General features: G+C 41.0%; 1 protein-coding gene and 1 long non-coding RNA gene across 2 annotated transcripts; one reads left to right on the top strand and one right to left on the bottom strand.

The window, feature by feature from the left end:
* Window positions 1-709: 709 nt before the first annotated feature.
* On the bottom strand, window positions 710-23,720 carry LOC137196202 (NLR family CARD domain-containing protein 3-like). The gene is made up of 12 exons (XM_067609061.1): window positions 23,616-23,720; window positions 21,392-21,439; window positions 21,017-21,118; window positions 20,758-20,919; window positions 20,555-20,674; window positions 18,376-18,454; window positions 17,989-18,214; window positions 16,015-17,818; window positions 15,734-15,907; window positions 14,589-14,762; window positions 2,275-2,321; window positions 710-2,142 (listed from the first exon to the last, which is right to left on the bottom strand). The coding sequence occupies exons 3-12, from the start codon at window positions 21,103-21,105 to the stop codon at window positions 1,553-1,555; spliced, it is 3,465 nt and encodes a 1,154-aa protein (XP_067465162.1). The 5' UTR covers window positions 21,106-21,118; window positions 21,392-21,439; window positions 23,616-23,720; the 3' UTR covers window positions 710-1,552.
* Window positions 4,781-7,592, top strand: LOC137196206 (uncharacterized). Its single transcript, XR_010931224.1, has 5 exons — window positions 4,781-5,721; window positions 6,109-6,143; window positions 6,518-6,657; window positions 6,743-6,786; window positions 7,057-7,592. It is a non-coding gene; the product is annotated as an uncharacterized lncRNA (long non-coding RNA).
* Window positions 23,721-24,872: the final 1,152 nt, after the last annotated feature.

Here is a 24,872-nt window from a genome sequence, read left to right as displayed (position 1 = left end):
AAAAGAAATGAAGATGTTTGAAATAATCACATCCAGTGGATCAATAAACTCCACCAGTGTTCAAATACATACTTATTAAACATATTTATATTAAGTCTTTTCATTCACCATCAGAAATCAAACTGTCTCTTTACAGCGTGTCACCATTAAAACCATTAAAACCACTTTGTTCTTCCACTCTCACATCAGCAGTTTGACTGAACCACATCATCTATCTTATGTGATGCACATTTACAAAGTTAACACAGTATATCAGATATGTTGTAAAGTTCCTTTGATGTATTTTTAGACTTTGATTATGTATCTCACAGTGTGTCTGTAGAACATGAATCCAATCGATCAATCTGATCAATAAACACCATCAGAACTCATCGTTTTTGAGTCGCTCTGACCAAAAAAAGCCAAAAAAGTTTGACAGCGGATGTGAAAAATCAAAACGGACTTTAACTGACGTCAGTTGTGTCGTCACAGACTGTCTGAACTTTAAAGATCCTCCGCACATGTTTTAAGAATATAAAAATACTCTGCTTGGAATAATAATGTGTGTCTGATGTTGAACAACAGCTGTCAGACTGAATGTGAGCTAAACACATTAAACTGACACTTTAAACAGTCCTGAAACTGTCAAATACCTTCAATCTACTATATGAAATTAGATATGAATTAACATGCACACACACAAAAATAAATGGAGAAAACTAACATCAGCTACTGATCATCATGAACTTTATTCTCTACACAGGAACTAAATAAACACTCCAGAGAAAAACTAAATACTTCCTGTATGTCAGAAACACACAACAGCTCCTGGACTTCTCATCTCTAATGCTGTGTTCACATCATATGAGATGGATGGTAGAGGCGGGAAAGATTCCCATGTTTACAACTCGCCAGCGTTCATGTCACACAACAAATCAAGACGGCTGCATGATTACAAAGTTGGTGGAATGAGGCTCAAAAATACTGTTATTGACAATAATCCAGCATATCCAGTAAATATCAGAGCTTTCAGCTTTTCCACTTCATAATTACCACTTGAATGTTGACCTGAATTCTATTTACAAGTCAGAATCTCATAATTAGCATCATTCCAATATGATATGAACGCAGCATAAAAGCAGCCACACTCCAGCTGCTGAGCCTCAGCCTTCACCATTAGAGGTGTTCATTTAACCAGCCAATAGGAGGCCTGTTGTTCTGACCATCATTTGTCATGTGATCTCTAAATAAGTGAAGGAATCAGGTAACACAGTTACTATGAAACTACTAGAAGAACTACAACTAAACATTGTGAAGATCCCATTCCCATTATCCCATTACAGTTCAAGCCTTTCTAATACACTAACAACAGAAAACAACAACAACTGGACTCAGTTTATCATTTGATTCATTTTACAAACAAACTGTCAATCATGTGGAAACCATGTTTACATTTACAAGCAGTGAGAGATCATGTTGGTACTAAATACCATCAGCTGTGTGTGATCCTGTACAGACTGAACTATCTGGTCAGCAGTGAGAAAGTTTCTCTAACAGGAGGAGACTCTTCCTCCTACAGACCACACAGAGACACTGAGGAACCAGGCAAGTTAGACCAGAACCCAAACCCAGCACACAGAGGCTGAGTGAATGTGGTGTTGAAGGTGTGGAGGTGGATCAGTGTGTCAGAGGAGACTCTGTAGAAGGACAGAGTGCCAGCAGGACAGTCCACATACACTGCTACTCTGTTAGAGACAGAGGAGGAGGAGGAGGAGGAGGAGGAGGAGGAGGAGGAGGAAGAAGAGGAGATGGAGGAGGAGATGGATGTTACTCTTTTCTTGTGACGGACAGAGTAACGACCAACATCAGAGCAGTTCAGACTCCAGGACTGATCATTCCATCCAAACCAGCCGTCATAACTGTTTCCTTTCCTGCTGGTTCCTCTGTAACTCACTGATATATTAACGTCTCCTCTCCACTCGACCTCCCAGTAACAGCGACCAGTCAGATCATTTCTACACAGCAGCTGAGGACAGTCATCAAATCTGTCTGGATGATCAGGATATGACTGATCCTCCTCCACATGTGTCACCTTCCTGTTGTTGTCAGACAGTTTGAGTTTTCTGTTTACTGTGTTTGGATCCAGTGTGAGTTGACAGAAATCTGATGGAGAGAACGAGACACAATACAGCTGCAGTTATTGATCTATCATCTGTTTGATGATGACATCATCTTCATCCTCAGTAGGATGTGAATGAGCTTTGTTTTGATGAATGAAATGAAAAACACACTTACACTTCCTCAGACCTGGTGTCAAGTATCGGACTCCAGCAGGCTGCAGCCTGAAAGGAGGAGGGGGGTCAGAGCAGCACGTTCTCTTTCAGCATGCAAACATGGACATGACATCACTCTAGAAAAAGCAGCTCTGATCCTCATCACACTGAGCTGCTTTGCTGTTGCTAGGCAACACAACCGTCCATCACATCACGTCGCACGACGACTATCGACAGCAGCTACATTCAGCCAATCAGAAACAGGCGTCTCAAAGTCAGATCATGTCAACAATGAGACTTTTTCTTGTCAGACTCAGCAGTTTGTATTGTGAACAGATGACAGGACTGTTTAAACTGATTCACACTAACATGAAAATGATAAACCGCCTGTTTCTGTTTGTCTTTCCTCAACAATCTTTGAACGACTGACAAGTTATTTCCTCTCACACAGGTGGAACATTCCTGCATGATGGTTACAGCTGACAATCAGCTGCAGTCTCAAGAGTTTGAGCTGATTTACTGTCCACCTGTCTGTCCTCACCTGAGAGTGTCCACCTGTCTGTCCTCACCTGAGTGTCCACCTGTCTCTCCTCACCTGAGAGCGTCCACCTGTCTGTCTGTATCTGAGAGTGTCCACCTGTCTGTCCTCACCTGAGTGTCCACCTGTCTCTCCTCACCTGAGAGCGTCCACCTGTCTGTCTGTACCTGAGTGTCCACCTGTATGTCCTCACCTGAGAGTGTCCACCTGTCTGTCTGTATCTGAGAGTGTCCACCTGTCTGTCCTCACCTGAGAGCGTCCACCTGTCTGTCCTCACCTGAGAGTGTCCACCTGTCTGTCCACACCTGAGAGCATCCACCTGTCTGTCCACACCTGAGAGCGTCCACCTGTCTGTCCTCATCTGAGAGCGTCCACCTGTCTGTCCTCACCTGAGTGTCCACCTGTCTGTCCTCACCTGAGAGTGTCCACCTGTCTGTCCTAACCTGAGAGTGTCCACCTGTCTGTCCTCACCTGAGTGTCCACCTGTCTGTCCTCACCGGAGAGTGTCCACCTGTCTGTCTCAGTCTCACAGTAATCAGTGAAATATTCACTAAATTTAATCTCTTCGTGTTCATTGACACGATTTTTCCTTTTTTCTGGTGACAGTCAGCAGGATTTTCAAACTAATGTATTTCAGGTGGAAGCAGGTTTCGTTCCTGCAGCAGGTTTTTTTCTGTCAGTTGGGACTCGGGAGCTCAGAGGCTGGATTGTTTTTTCTCATTTGTTCTTCATTTTTAAACTATAACCGCTACATCACTCAACATTTAATCAAGAGATTTGATCCTTGTTTTCATGTTTTTATTCTAATATTAGCAGTCTGGTGGGACCGGAGAGGACGCGCTGCGTATGAGTATTTTCCTCACTGTTGATTTTAATATCTTTAACATTTCTCAACATAAAACATGAAGGCGTCCTTGATAACTCAACAATATGAAAGGTTGTGACCAAGTTTTCTTGTCAGTTTTGGACCATAGCGGAAGCGGCTACATTAGCCTACCCATGATCCTCAGCCACCGTTACTATGGTGAAGACGCTAAAGCTGTGACATAAACTATATTCAGTATAACATTATACAGCAGGGCCGGACTGGGAAAATCATTCAGGCTGGGAAATATAGCTCCAGTCAGACCAGTTTATCAGCGGGGGGTCTGGGGGTCCCCACTAGGAAAACTTTACTTACAAAGACTTGATTTCCTGCATTCTGCTGAATTTTAGTGCATGTGAATAACAAACTAATGAGCCAACAGCTGCTTAGTACAATGTAGTGTTATGAAGCTGAAATAAAACCAAAGGTACATATCATTAAGGAGGGAGACGACACTACTACTACTGTGGCACCAACGCTGCTCTCTACACCTTCAAAAAGAAACAAGCAAGAGCACAACACCCTCCTCAGTTTACTGATATACACTAACAGTTACCCATCAAAGGTTCAAATAGTCCTTTAACCAACACAAACATTAAATAACACACATCTTTAAGTTCCAACAAATGACAGCAGCCTGAATAGTGACAGAAGACGTTGTGTTGTCTCAATCATTTTAAATTATCAGCTCAAAGTATGAACTCACTCACTGAAACTTTCACCAAAACACATGAATTTTGTAATAATATTGACCACATTAACTAGACTACATATGCTAATTAGCTTTAGCATTGATGAGACGATGATGACGCATCAGTAACATTAGCTACGTTAGCTAGCTAGCACGTTTATTTACCTTTCTTTCTCTCTCTCTCTGTCTAATAAACTCAAAGAAAACTACTGCTGCGCCCACTTGGCAGGTTCATTAAAGTTTGAACACTGAGCTCCTGAAGTCCAGTCTTCCTGAGTTCTTCCTTCATATATTGTCTTTATTGATCATATTTAGTACAATGCTTGCATGCATAATAGTCTCCTCAGCCAGCTGGAAAAAATATGTGCATATATCTTATATATGACGTACTTGATATATTCTCAATGCCAAATACACCAAGTTGGGACCTTGTGTACTTGCTAGTTCAGACTTGGCAAGTTGGACTCAGTAGTACAAACTTGTGAGGACGAGAGGACGCAGTAGATCATTCTGCAGCTGGAACAGCAGCAGCTCAGCTTCAACACACCTACCTGACTGTACTGTGACAAAATAATCTCAACTCAAAGCTCCACTAACACTTTTTATCTCACAAAACAAAAACCTCACTGACAGAGAAATGCAGTAAATGATGTTATTCAGACTGTAATGTAGCTATAATAAAAATCTAAACTGCTATGTAGCTTAATAAAATAAATGAAATGAATCTGTTCATTTGAATCCATGTATATGTGTGTAAATGTGGTGATATGTGTACATGTGGAGCTCCAGAGGCAGCGCTGCTGTTCTGTCCAGTAAAAACATGAAGCTTCACTTTACATTCAGACAAACTAATGTTGCAGCTACAATTGTTAGATTTCATCTGTGAGACCAACATTTATCTTCCAGAAGGAATTATATCATATATCTAAATGCTGCGGAGACATTAGAGCCAGCGGTGAATCAGCAAAGAGCTGCAGATCAGTTCATGGATCATGTTCTCCCCGGGATGACCACATGTTGACCGGCCGATCATCTCAGGAGTCGGGCTGCTAGCAGCTGAGATGAGCGGCTGGTCCAACCCAGATAGCAACTGACTCTGGACCGGATCCGCCTCCAAACCGGCAGATCCATGTTACAGTCTCACCGGTTTTACGTCCCCGTGCCAGATACGGACCGCATACAGGCTGACGAGTGGGTGTGTCAGTTAGACTCGCAATCAGTCAGCAGAGTCAAAGTAGTTACGGGCCAGATCCGTGGATACGAGCGCGCGATTTTTTTTTCTTTTTCCTTTTGTTCAGTCGTATCAGACCGGACCAAGGAGAAGCAGGAGACCGTTGGCGGCTTTTCTTCCAGCCCTGGAAAATTATTTATAACGGTAAGGCGAATAATGTTGTGGCAAAACAGTATTTAAAGTGGTTTTATGCTTCTTAACATAATTTCAGAAGGTTTTGACTTCCCATTTAAGCTTGCTAATAATATTATATCGGCAACGGCTAGCTTTTTAGCCGGGCTAGCTTACTAAACTAGCTAAGTTAGTTAGAATTAATAATGAATAAACAACTCTGTGTTTGTTATTAGTGATGTTACAACCAATGTTGCCCACAACTTGCTTTTCATCCGCATCTTACTATCTGTTGACGTTACGTTAGCTGCTCATAGGAATGTAGCCAGTAGCATATAGGCTAACGGCTAACCTTAAGGCTAACTGCTAACATTAGTTTGAAACAGCACCATTTGACAGCACAACCGGTCTCTATTTCAGGTTCAGGTTCCCCCAGAGTGCCGCGGATCAGTAGGGTAAGTTTTTTTGTTTGTTTGTTTGTTTTCCTGCTTTGAATTCCCCATCATTACAGTAATTTTCAAATCCAGGCTATAAGTTAGTTAAAGTTTTGCAGTCTTATTGGATACGTAACGTAAAAAAGTTAAAAATTTCATCTTAAATTAACTGTAATTCATTGTCTGATCGCTGTGTAATAAGTTGTGTAATGCGCTGCAATATGTATTACCATTGAAAAGCATATTGTATTTGGTTGTTCATTTAGTTGTTGTGACTAGCTAAGAGAGAGGTTCACTCACAATGTACTTGTAATGTTAGTCGGTTTGAGAATGGAGAATTTCGGTCGCTGACAGCTTATCTGTCTTACAAGGTGATGGACATTCTCTCTCAACAGGGGCTGTAAGGAAGAACCAAGCTGCTAGCAGTGCTCCGGACAGTGAGATCGACTCATACACTATCAGATGGTTTAACTTGGCATCTGACCGGGGAGGTGGCCGCAAAGACCGTGCCAAGGCTAAAGAGGCATTAACCATGGTAAATTTCAGATAAAGCATTGTGCTAGTCTTTTGCAGCAGCACTTATGTTTTGTGATTTAAACTTCACAATTGGTTGTTTATAGGCATCACAACATTCCACTGAGCAGCAGTGGCTGACTTCATGAAAGTACTGTATATTTTACATATATCTTGCATTCATGATTACTGTGACAGCCGCACTAAACACCGATACTGAGTGTCAGTGGTTTTCTTTTTAGCACCGTTAACATACAAACATTTTAAGTAATGACAGTACACATAGCCTTTTGTTTTTCCTACAGCACACACTTTATTTTTTGACAGTTTGCTAATTTGTATGCACACATTTTGGTTAACATTCTGTCATTTCTTGCTTGCTTTAAATTATGTTCTAACTTTTTGTTTTTCATGGATCCAGCAAAAGAAGTGGCATGAGGAAGTGGAAGTGACAGCAGGCAGTGGGAGAGGTCATATGGGTGGGGATATGTTTGGGATTCAGTTAAATTTTAAGTTTTGTTGTTTTTTTTTTGTTTGTTTTTTTGGGGGGGGGGTAGGGGTCACAGTTAGTTTGGTTGTGAATAATGTTGGTATTGTTGTTGCTATTAAGGTTAAGGTTGTTAGTTAATTGTTTATTCTTGCCAACCCGGTTGAGTTCATTATGCTGTTTTACTTTTCTCTAGTGATCTTTGTATTTTGAATTTGAATTTTAAGATTAAATGAAATTGTAAATAAATAACAATGTTTTATGCTACACACCTGGTGTTCTTGAGCCTTACTGCTTGGTCCCTGACAGTTACATTAGTTCTTCCCAGTGTGCTTTGGTGTGTCAAAGGTCAGTTTTTATACTTCTGTTACACTCTAAATTACGGGTTTAAAAGGACTTCGTCTCTTCTTCATATGCCATATGCTATTGTCATATGACATAATTACACTATTTTATATTTACTCAGTTTACACTCAACATGCACAGGTAAACCCAAGTGATGTCATGTCGCGCTTCATTCACTTTTTTCTGGAGTTAATCCACCATGAGTAGAGTACACTTTACAGATTTTGACTGATGAGTGTACAGTGAACGATCAACAAAGCAGCGTCTCCTGTAGTAACTTATGATTTCTGTTTTTTTTTTTGTTTTTTTTTTTTAAACAACCAGTTATGATGATGCAACTATAGTATATAGAAATTTATATCCAGAGATACTTTTTTTTAGTTTGAATTTAATTATGGAAAAGATAAAGGTTAGCCCAGAACTAATTCAGATACAGCAAATATTTGAGCAAAATGGCTAGAAAGTGATCCGATCTGGAGCTGGCCGAGTACCGGCCCAGATAAGAAAGGACGCCGGCCCGGGTCCATTTTACAGATCTGGCCCAGAACTTATGGAAGCTCTGGGCCGGATCCAGTACAGAACTGAACCGGATCTGGCCCACCTTCGGACAAATGACAAATGACAAAATAATCTCATCCGTTCTGGAGCTGGCCCAGTGCCGGCCCAAAAGCGAAAAAACGGATCCGCACCGTTATTGGCCCGTTGTGCCAAAGGACACCGGCCCGGGTCCATTTTACAGATCTGGCCCACAACTTATGGAGGCTCTGGGCCGGATCTGGGCCATATAATTTTTGCTATCTGGGAAACATCTCCCAACACATCCCAGCAGGTTTACAGACTGGAGTTACTGGGATAAACTGGCCACATGTTGGAATCTACATGTTACTTTCTCTCCTGAAAACATTAAAAATTAATAAAGTCACATATTAACATCAACAGCTTTTACCTGACTCAAAGTCTCCGCCATCGCTGCCGGTTGGTGTGAAATGCATTCTGGGATACTTGGATGCTTTTCATTACGCTAACGTGTCTCCTGGTTTCTCTCACTCGCGTCTCTTCTCCCAGCGAGGATGAGAGAGAGACGTGAGGACGGAGGAATTTAATTTATCAAACGGGATGTCGTTGCTCACTCCAGCATCATTTTGAGGAGACAAGTTGTCATGACGCACTTCACCCTAAATGTCAAATATGAATAAGTCAGCAATAGAAATGACTAAGTAACAGTTTAAACTCTAAAGTTTGCATTTAAAATTCATGTACAATGAATGAAGACTTTACACTGTTACTTAATCATTTCTACATATTGATAGCTGGAAGGAAAACAGCTGATAACTGCTCCAGTGTTTAATCATTTGATTATAGATCTATAGCAGCGTCTGTCTGTCACAGAATGAGACACAAATAGAGAATTTAAACCTGTTAATTACTGAAAGAACAGAACCCACATAAAGGAACAATAGAAACAGCTGCAGCCTGCAGAATATGTTTAAATAAAATGTTGCTTATTTAGTTTGTGAAAGTCTGACGTGCTTTTCAGGCTCAGGATGGTTTTATAGGAGACGCAGCTGTGTGACGTCATGTTTTCCTGAAGGAGCTGAGACGCTCTGAAACACAGAAGAAGAAAGGAGAAGCCTTTTGCCTCATGAAGAGAAATAGTAGAAAGTTTTAATGATTGATTCATGATTCAGTCATCTTTATTTTATAAATAAATAGGCTATGATCAGCTGCTGTTGTGCTTTCATTCCTTCTCCACAGGTAGTTTCCTGATCTGCTGTATTACAACAACAGCCGACTGTTTACTGTCCCGTCAGATCAGCTGACCAATCAATACACACTTTGGATCAAAGGGGTGTTGCCGTCCGTTAAAACACTTCCACTAGGATACACCTGTGTTTCCTGGCTCTAAGCTCCTCCAGGAGCCTCCTCTCTCCTCGCTCCTCGTCTCCTCCAGGTGCATTTAAGGGATCGGAAGATCCTCCATGATGGCGGAGAGAGATCGATTTCCGGGTCACGGAGGAGAGAGAACGCGAGGAAGCATAGAGTTAGCTTAATGAAAAGCACCCACATACATCTCAAGTCTCTTATTAGAAAGATTTGTCTTTTCATGATGTTATTTCCTCCATTAAACTGTTTCTTGCTGACAGACAGACTCTCCCTGACTTTAATTTGATCCATAATAACAGTTCAACACATTTATATTTGACATCATTTATCCTCATTTACATTCAGTCACATGTGAGGCTGAAAATTCCTGAGCGTCGGGTTTGATATGAGTTACATCATTTCCATTTTCCCTGAAACATTTAGCCAAATACATATTTTCCAGTGTTCAAAAGACACTCTGATCATATTCTGGGTTATTAAATAATGAATTCACTATCAGAATATCAAACAATACAGATGCAAATCATCAATAAATAATATAAAAGCATTCTGTGAGTAGAAATGGTTCCTGTGCCTCTGAGCAGGACACAGTATAAATGCAGAATGCAGGTTGTTATTTATGTTTGTTAAACAGGTAACAGCTGCAGAGAGGAAACAGCTGCTGCAGTGATAACTGTGAACATTTATTAGTATTAATCAGAAGTTTCTACAGCTGTTAAAACTGACTGACAGCTGATCAGCTGTGATCAGCTGCCGCCGTCATCAGAAACGGACGTCGCTTCATGTGACACTTCAGAGGAAAGGACGTCTCATGTCTCTAAAAACAAATGTTCTCGTTTCCTCTCTCCTCGCTTTGTTTCCTTGGTTGCATCTCAAGTCTCTTAAATTGCATCCACGTTTCCCTCACTTGCTTCTTTTCCTTGCATCTTAGTCCCTGTTTACACCTGGTATTAACATCTGTGTCAGGTGATCCGATCACAAGTGGACAGCTCCAAGTACGTCTGTTTACACCTGGTATTAACATGCGTCTCAGGTGATCCGATCACAAGTGGACAGCTCCAAGTACGTCTGTTTACGCCTGGTATTAACATGCGTCTTGAGTGACCACTTGTTATTCGGATCTCACTTCCTCGCTCTATATGCAAATTAACACAGACATCATTTCTGTTTGCAAAGACTAAATTTGTTCTTTTTTAACTGGCGGGAGGATGTTGTGGAAATGTTTTATCGTTGCTCAAGAACCACACAGAGACATAAAGAAAGCATTAAACATTGTTACTTGTTGACGCAGTTGTAGACGCTGTACAATCCATCACACCATCAGTAACAATTATACAATTGTCCAAACACAAACAAAAATACAATCATCTTGTATTTCTGGAGAGAAAGCATGTTGTTCAGCCGGCCCTTTCTCTAAAGATTGTTAACCCAAACCAGACAGCTTTATACCTCTCCAGAATGAAAGCTAAAACAGTCTGGTCCCTAATAGACACTTCCACAAACTGTTACATCTTCTTACAAACAAGTATGGTCGTACGATCTAACAGAGACCTCATGGTCAATCAATAACTTCAAACATGGACATCCTTCAACTTTAGCTTGTCTAGATACCTCATGATCCACACAGTCTCTAAAACAGCAGGCTTAAGACAAAGATATCTCTAGCTAACCCCAGAGGTCAGCAAGCAGCCCTCAGATAGAAACAAGTTCAAGAGTTCAACTAGACTAGGAGCAGGATTTCTTCACCAGCATGTATACCAAAATGACAATGACATTACATCACATTCAGTTGACAACAACCACTGACCTCTTAGTTTAACAACATTTGCAACATATAAACAAAAGATTTATAAAATGATAACCTACTATTCAGTTTTCTTTCACAAGGACCAGGGGTCTGTGTATCCTCCGTCCAAAGCTGTGTTCAACTTGTTTGATAACAGGTTAAACAAATATACAATGCATTGTGCCCCCTCATGAAAATCAAATGCCCGTCCTATTGATTTACTCTAGCGCCGCGTCTGAACGTATATAATATATATATAGTTATATCAGTGGCGGCTGGTGACTCAAAATATTGGGGAGGACAGGAGAAAAACCAACATGGAATCTCACAACAAACCACATCAAACTATATCATTGTTCCCCAGCTGATGAAATCAGAGGGGTGAGGGACAGTTTTATATGCCAATAAAACAATTTGCTTTCAAAAACAAAAAGCCCTGAGTGGTGAAAAGGCTGCTTCTTTAAAGACATTTAGCATATACATATTGTTTCTAAACAAAGAAGAGCTCATTTTAGCCGTGCAGTGGTTCACAATGTGTCATTTTCCCAACAAGGTTAAACTCAAATTTATAGTATTGTTCTATTGTGACAACAGATTTATGTTCTGATCAGAAACAGACAACATATCACATGATTTACACGTGTTTCCTGTGTATTTTCTTAGTATACAGAAATATATAAAGTACCACAAAGTTTATAATGTGATACAGGAACAGATCAGTGCTGAATACTAGAAAGACTGAACACTAAAACATTCACAGATCTAAAAGTGTAGGTTCACATCAGAAAGTATTAATGCATGTATCAAATACATGACTTACACACTCTGATCTATATGCATCACATATAAAATATAGTCCACAAAGCTGACATGTTAACACTTGTTATTCTAGTTACTTTAAGCTTATTACTCAATATACGACTCAGCTTAAAAACCAGCTGAAGAAACTGTCACAACAAGCAGCCAGACCTCCTGCACACTCATTCACTAATCACACAACATCAACAGGTGACTGAACAACCACTCAATTAAAAACTGGATCAATTCCACATGAATGAATGAGTCCAGACAGCTCACTGTAACTTCAACAAGCAAACTACCTACAACACATTATATGATCTCTGCAGCATTCTTGTTAAGGAGATAAATTCACACAACAGCCACACAGAGACATTTAACCATCAGAGATGAAATTAGCAACCAAAGAGACAGAGAGAGAGAAGCTGTATCTGACTCACGTTATCTGATGTCTTCTTCTTTCTATCATGGAGATGAAGTATTCATGTCATAACATCCATTTGTGGCTGTTGGTCATCTTGTTTGTTAGTTAACAGAACTTTGTGGCTGCTGGTTAACCAGTCTGATATCATTAGCATCAATGACAAACAAGCTAACTCTCCTGGTTGTTTCATTTAAATTATGTTGTTAACTTTCTATTGTTGTTGGGAGGAGTTCACTTCAGAGCAGCAGCACGTCACCGTAGTCCCGCTGAGGGTAATTTGGTTGTTGAAAGGGCCTAAATGAGATGCAATGTTTTACTGATGCGTTTAAAAATATAGTTTGTAATTTGCAAGTTATAATTTATTTTCTAATATGCTACTCTATCAATTTATCTATATCTTACTGCTCTTCTTCTCTTATCAGTTCATCATACTCATGTACGTTACAGTTGTAGAGAACTGAAGATGAAATCTGGAAACTATCATTGGACCAAAGTGATGTCAATATTGTATTCTGGTTGTTGATTGGTTAGGGAGGACGTCCTCCCTTGGAACGTCATTTTACGTGTCTTGGCCAATCATAGATTAGCATAAAAAAAATTAAGTACTTTAAATTGATGTAAGAGATCCACCCTGAGGGGGACAGCAGGAGCCCGTCCTCCTCTGCCCTCCACCCCCCCCCACTGCTCCCCACCACCACCTCACACACACTGCTCTTTCTCCTCCTGCCCTGCAGGTGTCACTGTTGAAGCATTTTAATCAGAATTTCAATAATGGATTTTTTCCAACAAAGAGAGAATAAATATTTTATAAATGATAATTACATTTGGTAATGGTTTATTTCACTTCCATGGCCACAGGTGTATAAAATCAAGCACCAAGGCATGCAGACTGTTTCTACAAACATTTGTGAAAGAATGGGTCGCTCTCAGGAGCTCAGTGAATTCCAGCGGGATACTGTGATAGGATGCCACCTGTGCAACAAGTCCAGTCAGGAAATTTCCTCACTCCTAAATATTCCACAGACAACTGTCAGTGGTATTATAACAAAGCGGAAGCGATTGGGAATGACAGCAACTAAGCCACAGTGGTACGCCACGTAAAATGATGGAGCGGATGCTGAGGCGCATAGTGCTCAGAGGTCGTCAACTTTCAGCAGAGTCAATCGCTACAGACCTCCAAACTTCATGTGGCCTTCAGATTAGCTCAAGAACAGTGCGTAGAGAGCTTCATGGAATGGGTTTCCATGGCTGAGACAGCTACATCCAAGCCATACATCAGTGTCGGATGCAGTAGTGTAAAGCACACTGCCACTGGACTCTAGAACAGTGGAGATGTGTTCTCTGGAATGACGAATCGCGCTTCACCATCTGGCGATCTGATGGACGAGTCTGGGTTTGGCGGTTGCCAGGAGAACGGTACTTGTCTGACTGCATTGTGCCAAGTGTAAAGTTTGTTTTTGAGGAGCTGGGCTTGGCCCCTCAGTTTCAGTGAAAGGAAATCTGAATGCTTCAGCATACCAAGAGATTTTGGACAATTCCATGCTCCCAACTTTGTGGGAACAGTTTGGGGATGGCCCCTTCCTGTTCCAACATGACTGTGCACCAGTGCACAAAGCAAGGTCCATAAAGACATGGATGAGAGAGTTTGGTGTGGATGAACTTGACTGGCCTGCACAGAGTCCTGACCTCAACCCAATAAAACACCTTTGGGATGAATTAGAGCAGAGACTGAAAGCCAGGCCTTCTCGTCCAACATCAGTGTGTGACCTCACAAATGCACTTCTGGAAGAATGGTCAAAAATTCCCATAAACACACTGCTAAACCTTGTGGAAAGCCTTCTCAGAAGAGTTGAAGCTGTTATAGCTGCAAAGGGTGGACCAACGTCATATTGAACCCTATGGATTAAGAATGGGATGTCACTTAAGTTCATATGCGAGTGATGGTTGAGTGATGAAGCAGTTATAGTTTAAAAATGAATAGCATATGAGAACAAACAATACAGCCTCTGAGCTCCCGAGTCCCAACTGACAGAAAAAAATGTGCTGCAGGAACAAAACCTACTTCCACCTGAAATACATTAGTTTGAAAATCCTGCTGACTGTCACGAAATAAATGGAAAAAGTGTGTCAATGTACACGAATAGATAGATTGAATTACATGACTGTTGCACGAATTGCCATGAGAGTGAGTTGGTCTGTATCTGAGAGTGTGAACCTGTCTGTCCATACCTGAGAATGTCCAGTCTCCAGTGTGGATCCTCCAGTCCAGCAGACAGCAGCTTCTCTCCCGAGTCTCCTAAATGATTGTAGCTCAGCTCCAGCTCTCTCAGATGGGAGGGGTTGGAGCTCAGAGCTGAGGCCAGAGAATCACAGCCTTCCTCTGTGATCAGACATCCTGACAGGCTGCAGACACACAAAACAACACACGTGTCACATGATCTGAGGTCACTGCAGCACTGGAAAGTAGTGTGTTTATTACTTTCATTATCAATTTGTTTCTCTAATCTTTAAAGTTAAACTTAATACTTTCAGTCACAACTCTAAATTCAAATGGCCAACCACAGTAAGGTTTGTATTGTGAGGCAGTTCCAGCTTCCTGTAACCTTAGTAAACATGATGTTAGCGACTGCTACCTCTTCACTGCTAAAAATAGGTCTAAATAAAAGAATAGTAAAAGAAGAAGCAGCCAGTGAGCTGATAAGATGAAGAGCTGCAGGTGACAGCTCTGACTAAAGTTTGTAAGAAGATCAAACCTCCCACACGTCACAGAGGTAAATGACTCCGTCTCAGATGCTCACAGTTGAATACAGAACAGAATCCAAACTAATGTGGCATATAAGGACTGAAGGTTGTGGAAATAAACGTAAAAACAAGCAAACATTTCTGACTCCTTCACTCTCAGTCACTGACTCTACTTCACACAGTTTCAGTAATCATGAGTTTTAAGGTTGTTTGAAACAAAAGAAGAATTAAATGGTGGTTAACCACATAACAGCTGGGGTGCACTGTCATATCACCATTGTGACTAAAAATCACTATCATCCCAGCACAGATACTGCTCTGAAATTAAAAGAAACTATAACTGTTACCAAAACACTGATCACTGAATTACTGTCTGTATGTGTTTTACTTTGGGCCAATTACACAGTTCTTCATTCAGTTTTTGAATCTAAAACTCCTCTCTGGTATTTCAGGTTCCAACAGCGGAGACAGAACAAAACAAATGGAAATATATTAGTAGAAAGTTATTCACATGGTCTAAACACACAACTGGTCTGAAAATAATTTGAGTAGAGAAAATGTCCAGGTGTTTATCAACTCATATAAATCACAGTTTAAATGGTGATCAGTTGTGCAGGTTGATGAATCCTGACCTGAGAGTTTCCAGTGCACAGTGTGGACTCTCCAGTCCAGCAGACAGCTGCTTCACTCCTGAACTTTGCAGGTTGTTGTTACTCAGTTCTAGCACTTTCAGACGGGAGGACTGGGAGCTGAGAACTGAGGACAGAGCTGCACAGCTTCTCTCTGAGAGGTTACAACCACTTAGTCTGGAGAACAAATATAGAAAAATACTTAAAAACGTATTCTCTCCCATCTTGAATATCTTTTCAATAAATCAATAAATCAATCAATAAATAACTATCTGTGCACTTACAGAGCTTTGTTGGAGGCTTTGACCACTGGCAGCAGCCTCAGAAGAGCCTCCTCTGAAGCAGAGTATTTCTTCAGGTCAAACACGTCCAGATCTTTTTCTGATGAAAGTAAGATGAAGACCAGAGCTGACCACTGAGCAGGAGACAGTTTATCTGTGGAGAGACTTCCTGAACTCAGGGACTGTTGGATCACCTCCACTAAAGAATGATCATTAAGTTCATTCAGACAGTGGAACAGATTGATGCTTCTCTCTGCAGACAGATCCTCACTGATCTTCTTCTTGATGTACTTGACTGTTTCCTTATGGGTCATTGAGCTACTTCCTGTCTGTGTCAGCAGACCACTGAGGAGAGTCTGATTGGTCTGCAGTGAAAGACCCAGGAGGAAGCGGAGGAACAAGTCCAGGTGTCCATTTGGACTCTTTAAGGCCTCATCCACAGCACTCTGGTAGAAACATGTTGGTTCAGGTTTTTGTTTAAAGACTTTAGGCCACCAGGATGTTGTTTGTTGTTCTGCCAGCAGATTGTCGCCAGACTTGATAAATTTCAGATGGACATGAAGAGCAGCCAGAAACTCCTGAACACTCAGATGGACGAAGCAGAACACCTTGTCCTGGTACAGCCCTCTTTCCTCTTTAAAGACCTGTGTGAACACTCCTGAGTACACTGAGGCTGCTCTGATATCGATGCCACACTCTCTCAGGTCTGATTCATAGAAGATCAGGTTGCCTTTCTGCAGCTGCTGAAAAGCCAGTTTTCCCAGAGACTCAATCATCTTCCTGCTCTTTTTATTCCAGTGTGGATCTGTCTCAGCTCCTCCATCATACTTGACATTCTTCAGCTTGGACTGAACCACCACGAAATGGATGTACATCTCAGTCAGGGTCTTGGGCACCTCTCCTCTCTCTCTGCTTTTCAACAGATCCTCCAGAACTGTAGCTGTGATCCAGCAGAAGACTGGGATGTGGCACATGATGTGGAGGCTTCGTGATGTCTTGATGTGGGAGATGATGGTGCTGGCCTGCTTCTCATCTCTGAATCTCTTCTTGAAGTATTCCTCCTTCTGTTGGTCAGTGAACCCTCTGACCTCTGTCACCATGCTGACACACTCAGGAGGGATCTGATTGGCTGCTGCAGGTCGTGTGGTTATCCAGAGGCGAGCAGAGGGAAGCAGTTTCCCCCTGATGAGGTTTGTCAGCAGCACATCCACTGAGGTGGACTCTATAACATCAGTCAGGATCTTAGTGTTGTGGAAATCCAGAGGAAGTCGACACTCATCCAGACCGTCAAAGATGAACACAACCTGGAACTCTTCAAACCTGCAGATTCCTGCTTTTTTGGTTTCAGTAAAGAAGTGATGAACAAGTTCCACCAAGCTGTACTTTTTCTCTTTCAGCACATTCAGCTCTCTGAAAGTGAAGGGAAATATGAACTGTATGTCCTTGTTGGCTTTGTCTTCAGCCCAGTCCAGAGTGAACTTCTGTGTTAAGACTGTTTTCCCAATGCCAGCCACTCCCTTTGTCATCACTGTTCTGATTGGTTCATCTCTTCCAGGTGAGGCTTTAAAGATGTCTTCTTGTCTGATTGTTGTTTCTGGTCTGTCTGGTTTCCTGGATGCTGTTTCAATCTGTCTGACCTCATGTTCATTATTGACCTCTGCAGTCCCTCCCTCTGTGATGTAGAGCTCTGTGTAGATCTGATTCAGAAGGGTTGAGTTTCCGGCTTTAGCAATCCCCTCAAACACACACTGGAACTTCTTCTTCAGGTTAGACTTGAGTTTACGTTGACACCTGCCAGCACGATTCCCTGAATGAACACACAGGAAATAGGATCAATGAATGAAGTATGAAGCAAATATTTAAACATTTAATTCCCTCAAAGAATGAGTGAATAAAACATATTTTCTTCCATCTGTTGAGACATCAGTAAATGTCTCATTTATCCATCTTGTTAAATCTTTATAGAAATCCTCTTACTGCTCTGCAGACGGTCAGCCAGCTCCTCCTGCTTCATTCTCCTCAGGAAGTGCAGTGTGATCTTCAGAAATGCCTCTTTGCTCCTCCTCTGCTCTTCCTCCTCACCGTCCAACACCTCCTCATCCTCCCTCTGACTCCCTAAGCATTCTGGGTAATCTGGACTCAGAACCTTCTGCATCTTCTTCAGCTCATTCTTCACAAAGGTGATGATGTTCTCCTCCAGCAGCTGGAACAGAATACTATATGAATCACACAATCAAACTAACATCATCAAGCAAACATCAGATCCATGTTGTACAGACTGACAATCCACTGGTCTACAAAGTGCAGCATGGAGATGATTGTGAACACAATAGATGTAAAAGTAGTTGTTGTACATGTACAGACCATAAATATGGAGTCCAGGTGTGTTTGATGCTGCTGGGCAGACTGACCACTGGGAACCTCTGAGCTCTCCTGGTCTACTCTGTGGGGGAATCATGAAGAATGAGCTCACATTATGTCTGTCCACACAGAGACAAACACAAGCTAAAGGTCCATCAAGTGATATTTGGATACAGAGAATCAGATGACTCCCTGTAGTGGTAAAGCTTTACTACTCCTGCTGATCCCACTGAGAATCAACAGCTCAGTCTGTTTGTAGCTTTCAGCTCAGTGTTTTGCTTCATCAGTCAGTTTGGTTTAGTCCCAACAGCTCTGATCAACCCTCCATACAGCTCTCCCTCCCTCACTGTACACTGCTGAAGTGCCCTGGCGCAAGGCAGCTACAACCTCCAGCTGCTGCAGTGGAGCTGCTCAGCGTCTGCTTGTATCAGACTGGTTGATCTGGGCAGCTCCCAGTATGAAAATTACATTTAGGTGAGAAAGTGAGAAAGTCGGCAGGTGTCATGTCTGAGGTTTTTGAACGTCTTGTGTTTGAACAGGTTGAGGAGTATTTAGTCAGATACAATATGATGTATGAGCTTCAGTCTGGCTTTACAGCAGCAGACTCTACTGACACCTGTCTTATTCATTTGTTTGATTTTATTAGACAAAACCTTGATGGAGGAAATTATGCTGACTTGCAGAAAGCTTTTGACACAGTGAATCATTCTGTACTGTTGTCAAAGTTACAGTGCATGGTGTTTGGACATACTGCTGTAAAATGGTTTATTTCTTACATTACAGGAAGAACTCAAGTCTGTGATGTTGAAGTGGTTCTATCAGAACCTCAGGATATTACATGTGTGGTGCTGCACGGTTCTATTTTAGGGCCTCTTTTATTTCTTATGTATATAAATGATACGACAGCTGCTGTGACATGCAAGCTGCTGCTGTATGCTGATGATTCTGCATTACTGGTATCTGGGAATGATGTCAGTGAAATTCACAACTCTTAGTAATGAATCAGAAAGTGTGAGAGAGTGGCTCATAGATAACAAGCTTTCAATACATTTGGATAAAACCCAGTCAATCCTGTTTGCAACAAAGACGTCAGGAACAAATACACTGAAAATCTTTTGTAATGGAGCTGAAATTTTATAATATTTTGTCTCATATTTAGGAATAATATTGGACCAGTCACTGTCCTGTGAATCTGTTGTTGATAAAATATTATGTAAGAGTGGCAGCAAATTTCACAGACTAAGACTCTTTTTGACTTTTCTGTTGAGAAACTTCTCATGTCCTCATTGGTACAGCGTCAGTTTGATTCTGCCTGTTCCGATTGGTTCAGTGGTTTGACATGTACATTTAGGAACAAACTGCAGGTGATGCCAAATAATATTATTCAGTATTTATTAAATGTATCCTCTTTAACTCATGTTGGTGATGAATTCAGAAGTGTAGGACTGCTGCCAGTACAGCTCAGAGTAGAACAACAGAAGCTGCATCATATGTTCAACATTATCAATGGGTTTGCTCCTCAATACTTCACAGATAACAATGGAACATACTCAGCATGGCTATAACACCAGGGCCAGTGTGTGTTCATATAAAGTCCCTCCAGTGAATAATGTAGCCAGAAGTTCCTTTTTTTAAGCTGCTGCCGTGTTGTGGAACAGCCTCCTGTTACACATCCAGCTGTTAAAAATGAGAGGAGCTTATAGAAGTCCGGTCAGGACTTATTTATGGAACATGTTCACAGGTTTATAATGAAATCTGCAATTCCATTTTTACTTCAGCCATCAAATTGTCTTTGTTGTACTTTGTGTTTTGATGTGGGCGTTTATTATTTAATTTAATTTGTGGTGATTCAGTTTTATGTTGTATGTCTTGTGTTTTGTCTTTTAACATCTTGGGTCCATGTTGGAAATAAGTGTTTTCACTTTAACATGTTTTTTATGTCTGTAATGTATAAATAAATCATATCATGTCACTTTACATATGAACAAGCGAGTGCAACACCATGAATGTCTTCCAGGAGAGACTGTCTGAACATGTGATCTGTTATCTCCATATTTAAATGATTATCACGTCTCCTCCCTCTCTATGATGGCCGGTTTTTCACTGGTGTGGTCAGACAACACGTCATACAAACCAGTTCTTTTCTAGCATAACCCGACGTTTACTGTCAATTACAGCTTACATCTGATCAGCAGATGGACGTCCTCCTTTAAAATTAATGAAATCCTCCTTCGACCAGTCGCTCTTAAAGGACAGACAGCTGGGTTCAGGTCCAGGAGAGTCTGGTCTCTGCTGCTGGATCCTGAAACAACAACATCTCTGATAAATGTGCATGTTGGATAGAAATGAAAAGTCTGTTCAGTCTTTGCAGCTTTACATTCTGACCTTCCATCAGCAGGTTGTCCAGGTTTAAAATTTACAGGTTTCCCAATGGACCAGTCACTCTTCATGGACACACAGCTGGATCCAGGTCCAGGTCCAGGTCCAGGTCCAGGTCCAGGTCCAGGTCCAGGTCCAGCAGAGTCTGGTCTGTGCTGCTTCTTTGTTCTTCAACACAACACACACAGAGCTCTGAGTGTGAATAATGATGGTGGAGTGATGTGAGTGGAGAACAGTGATGGACAGTTAGAGATCCTCATCTCACCTCTGAGCTTTGGTCTGGCTGTCATGTTCCCCACACAGAGAGCTTTTAGAGGGAGGGACTCCCTCCTCTCTGTCCTCACACTGATCCATAGCAGAGAAACACCTTCACACAAACACAACAACAAGCTCATTCATTACAACAAGCTGCACATCACACCAGCACTGCAGTTACAACAGCGTCATTCTTGATTCAACCACCAGATGGCAGCAAAGTAAGACATTATTCTTCATTTCCACTGAGGTTTAATGTTTAATGTTTCACTTTCAGAAGGTTCCAGTTCTCTGTTGGCTTTTCATTTACCACTATAGAGCACATTTAATGGAGATGAGCTGCTGGTGGAGTCAGCTGTGTGGCAGAAGAAATAAAAATACTCACCAGGTGAATTCAGATCCACATCCAGTCACAGAGTCTTTGTAGCTTCACCTGCAGAGGAAACACAGAGAGAGAAACTGCTGCTGATTCTCCCTCATCAGTCCTTCATCATCAGTCTGAGGATTCTGGTTTTCTATGGAGTCATTTGTACTTCTTGCTGTTTTAATTAGAGATTGTAGTGAATGACACTTTCTTGATTAATAACAGTTAAGCAGCATATCACACTCAGAGGCCTGACATGTATTTCAACTGATGATTTAGTGAATATACATAAAGATACTGATGCAACAATTTTCACAAATATCAGTGGAGACAAAACTTGTGAAGTTTGTCAGACACTAAACGTGTTCTCTCTCTTTTATCCCCGAGGAGATTAGAAGGAGCCACAAGATCACATGAATGTTTGTATTTCAGAGCACCAATGCATCATATTTTTATTTACATTCATCTTTATTTATGGTTCTGTTATAGTTGCTACAGCTGTGTTATATTCTATTTGATCTTGTGGGAATGTTGTCTGTCAATCACTGTTAGATTATAAGGATCAAAGTACAGACGTTTCCATGATTTATGGTTGAATTAATGGAGCATCATCATCATCATCATCATCATCATGTACAGTAAAGATTAAAACAGACAGAAGAACTGCTTCTGTCTGTTTTAAGCTGTGGCTGTGTGACAGCCACAGCTGTTCATTAAAGTCAGAGGAAAGGAGCTACATTACACATCTATCAGCGTCACACAGAGTCTGAAAGCTCCGGCCAGATTTAACCCCTTCCTCCACCACTGCCACACACGCTCTGTATGTTGTAGATTAAGATATTTTTACCTGTTTTTACTTCTATGTTTGTACTTTTTTATCTTTATTAATGTAAACTTATACATGATGACTGGTAATGCACTGAAGAGAAATTTTGTGGGGCAGGCAGCACGAGCTGTCGAATGACTGCAGTCAAGTCAGCCGCCACGTACTTTCCTACTGCGCGCACACTTCGTTATTACGGTAATGAGTTTTTTCTGCTTGGAAGACACGGGCGGTCCGTCGACTAAATGTGGTTTAACATCGCTTTCATTTCCTGTACAGTCGACCGATAATATTACAGTTTGATTGAAACAGCAACAACACAACAACTTCCAGAACATTTCACTGTGGAATTAAACAATAAAGGACCATTGAAAATATACAAGAAAATATATTCAAAAAATGATTGAAAAAAAGGAAATGGCACATGAGATGAAAAAGCTGGCTCTTCAAATACTGAAGGCATCAGGTACATTATATTATGCATATAATGCATATGCATAATATGTAGATTTTATAGCACCTTTTGCAGTACATGTTTTAAATGTGGTATTTTCCTTTCCAGTGTTTGAAGCAGAAAATGACTGCCTGAATGTGCCAGAATTTTTTGAATTATTAAATTATACACCAAAATATGTGTATAATGTTTTCAATGAGCTTTTATTGTGAAATTCATCAGTGAAATGTTCTGGAAGTTGTTGTGCAGCTAGCTGGGCTCCTGTAGGATGTAGAGAAGTGGAATCATTGATTGGAAACAGACAGTTTCCTTTTCATAATATGCTGAATATGAGAAATTGTTAATCTGTATAAGTGAAGTCAAGACTCTGTAGATTCTAATTCCACAGTGAATTCTCCCGAGTCATAACCTCCTTGGTGAACAAGTGAAATAAATAGTGCATTTTTCAATTCACTGTTTCAATCAAACTGTAATATTATTGGTCGAATGTAAAGTAAATGCAAACCACGTTTAGTTGACGGATCACTCGTGTCCTCCCAGCAGAAAAGCCTCATTACCGTAATAACGGAAGCAGACGCGCAGTAGGAAAGTACGTGGCGGCTAGTTTGACTGTAATATCCGGAGTGGCGGCTGACTTGACTGCAGTTGTCGAATGTGTCACAGAGAAACTGACGGCACATTTTGCAAAAAGTATCAAAACTCCAAAGGTTTGATATATTTACATGTATCAACTGGAAGGAACCGATACTGTGAAAAGAACCGGTCCGCCCATCACTACTTTGAACAGTGAACCTAAAATGGAGGAAAACTTCCAGCATGTTGATTTGTGTTGACTGTTAGTAGAGTTCTGAACTACAGATTTCTGCTGTTTCTACTGGAACTAAACTAACAAGATGAACAAAGAGTCATTCAAGAGTCAAACAGTGAAAACTGTCACAATATAAACACAATAAAGTCACAATAAATACCTTTAGAAGAAGAAAAGAAGCTGCGACACGCGGAGCACAGAAAGAGAAACTAAACTTCAACAGGAAATAACAGAGAGAGAAAGAGACATAGAGAGAGAGAGAGAGAGAGACATAGAGAGAGAGAGACATAGAGAGACATAGAGAGAGAGAGACATAGAGAGAGAGAGATTTGATTTTTAAACTCAACATTTATTAACCACTATATACACTGTGAAAAAACATAAAACACTACATTAACACATACATAATATAATCACATATCAGGTATCAACTGTCCATCTATTACAGAGCAGAGCACCCCCCCATAACCCCAAATCAGCTGGAAAGTCTCCAGGTCATGAGCAGCTCTGTAAAAACTAAACTCTACCAGCAGTCTGGACTTCACCATTCTGACAAAAACAGGAACCACATCAACATTCAGCTCTTCCTCCACCTTCCTCCTGCGGCTCACATACACCGCCATCTTTGCCTGTCCCAAAACAAAGTTCAATATCTGACACTTGTTCTTCTGTTGGCGAGTGTATTTAAAACCACAAATAAAAACCTGCTTCATAAAAATGTCTCCATATCTGCTAAAAATGGTTTCCAACAACACAAACAGAGCCGTCAGACGAGAGCACTCTGAGAAACAGTGAAACACCGTCTCTCTTTGGCTGCAGAAGGGGCATTTCTCCTCCACAGCAGCATTAATAACAGAGATAAAAGAGTTCACTGCCACAATGCCATGTAGGATCCTCCACTGCAGGTCCGCATGTTTCTTTGTTAAAGGAGGTTTATACAAAGACCTCCATGCTGGTTTGACGTCAGGGTCTGAGTCCAGATAAGTCCTCCACGGGGTGTCACTGCGTCCATTCAGTTCACATCTATGTTCTTCAGCTCCATCAGCTTAAAGAACGCAGCTCTTTTACTATCTTCCCTGGCTCCATTCAAGTTTAAAGTGCCTATTTGAATTCACACATGGAGAAACAATTGTTATTACTGATATTATTGTGTCATGCATTTATAAATGTCAAACCCACTTGTGCTTCAAATTTACTATCAACAAAACCAGCAGACGCTGCATCTCATCTGATTGATGATATTAAACTAACAAACCATCCTGGCTTTTTTACAGCTTTACAAACTAAACTTTCCAACTTAAAGACACTAAAATGAAACTAACGTCCATCTTTTCTTCATCAGGGCTCAGAAATATTCCTGAATCCCAATCATACATTTCACTCAATAAATTCTCTTAACAGGGACGATACAAAAGAA

This window comes from Thunnus thynnus, chromosome 13 (genome assembly GCF_963924715.1).
Source record: "Thunnus thynnus chromosome 13, fThuThy2.1, whole genome shotgun sequence".
Classification (NCBI taxonomy): Eukaryota; Metazoa; Chordata; class Actinopteri; order Scombriformes; family Scombridae; genus Thunnus; species Thunnus thynnus.
Note: the sequence above shows the minus strand (reverse complement) of the source record. Positions and strands in the feature narration are given on the sequence as shown.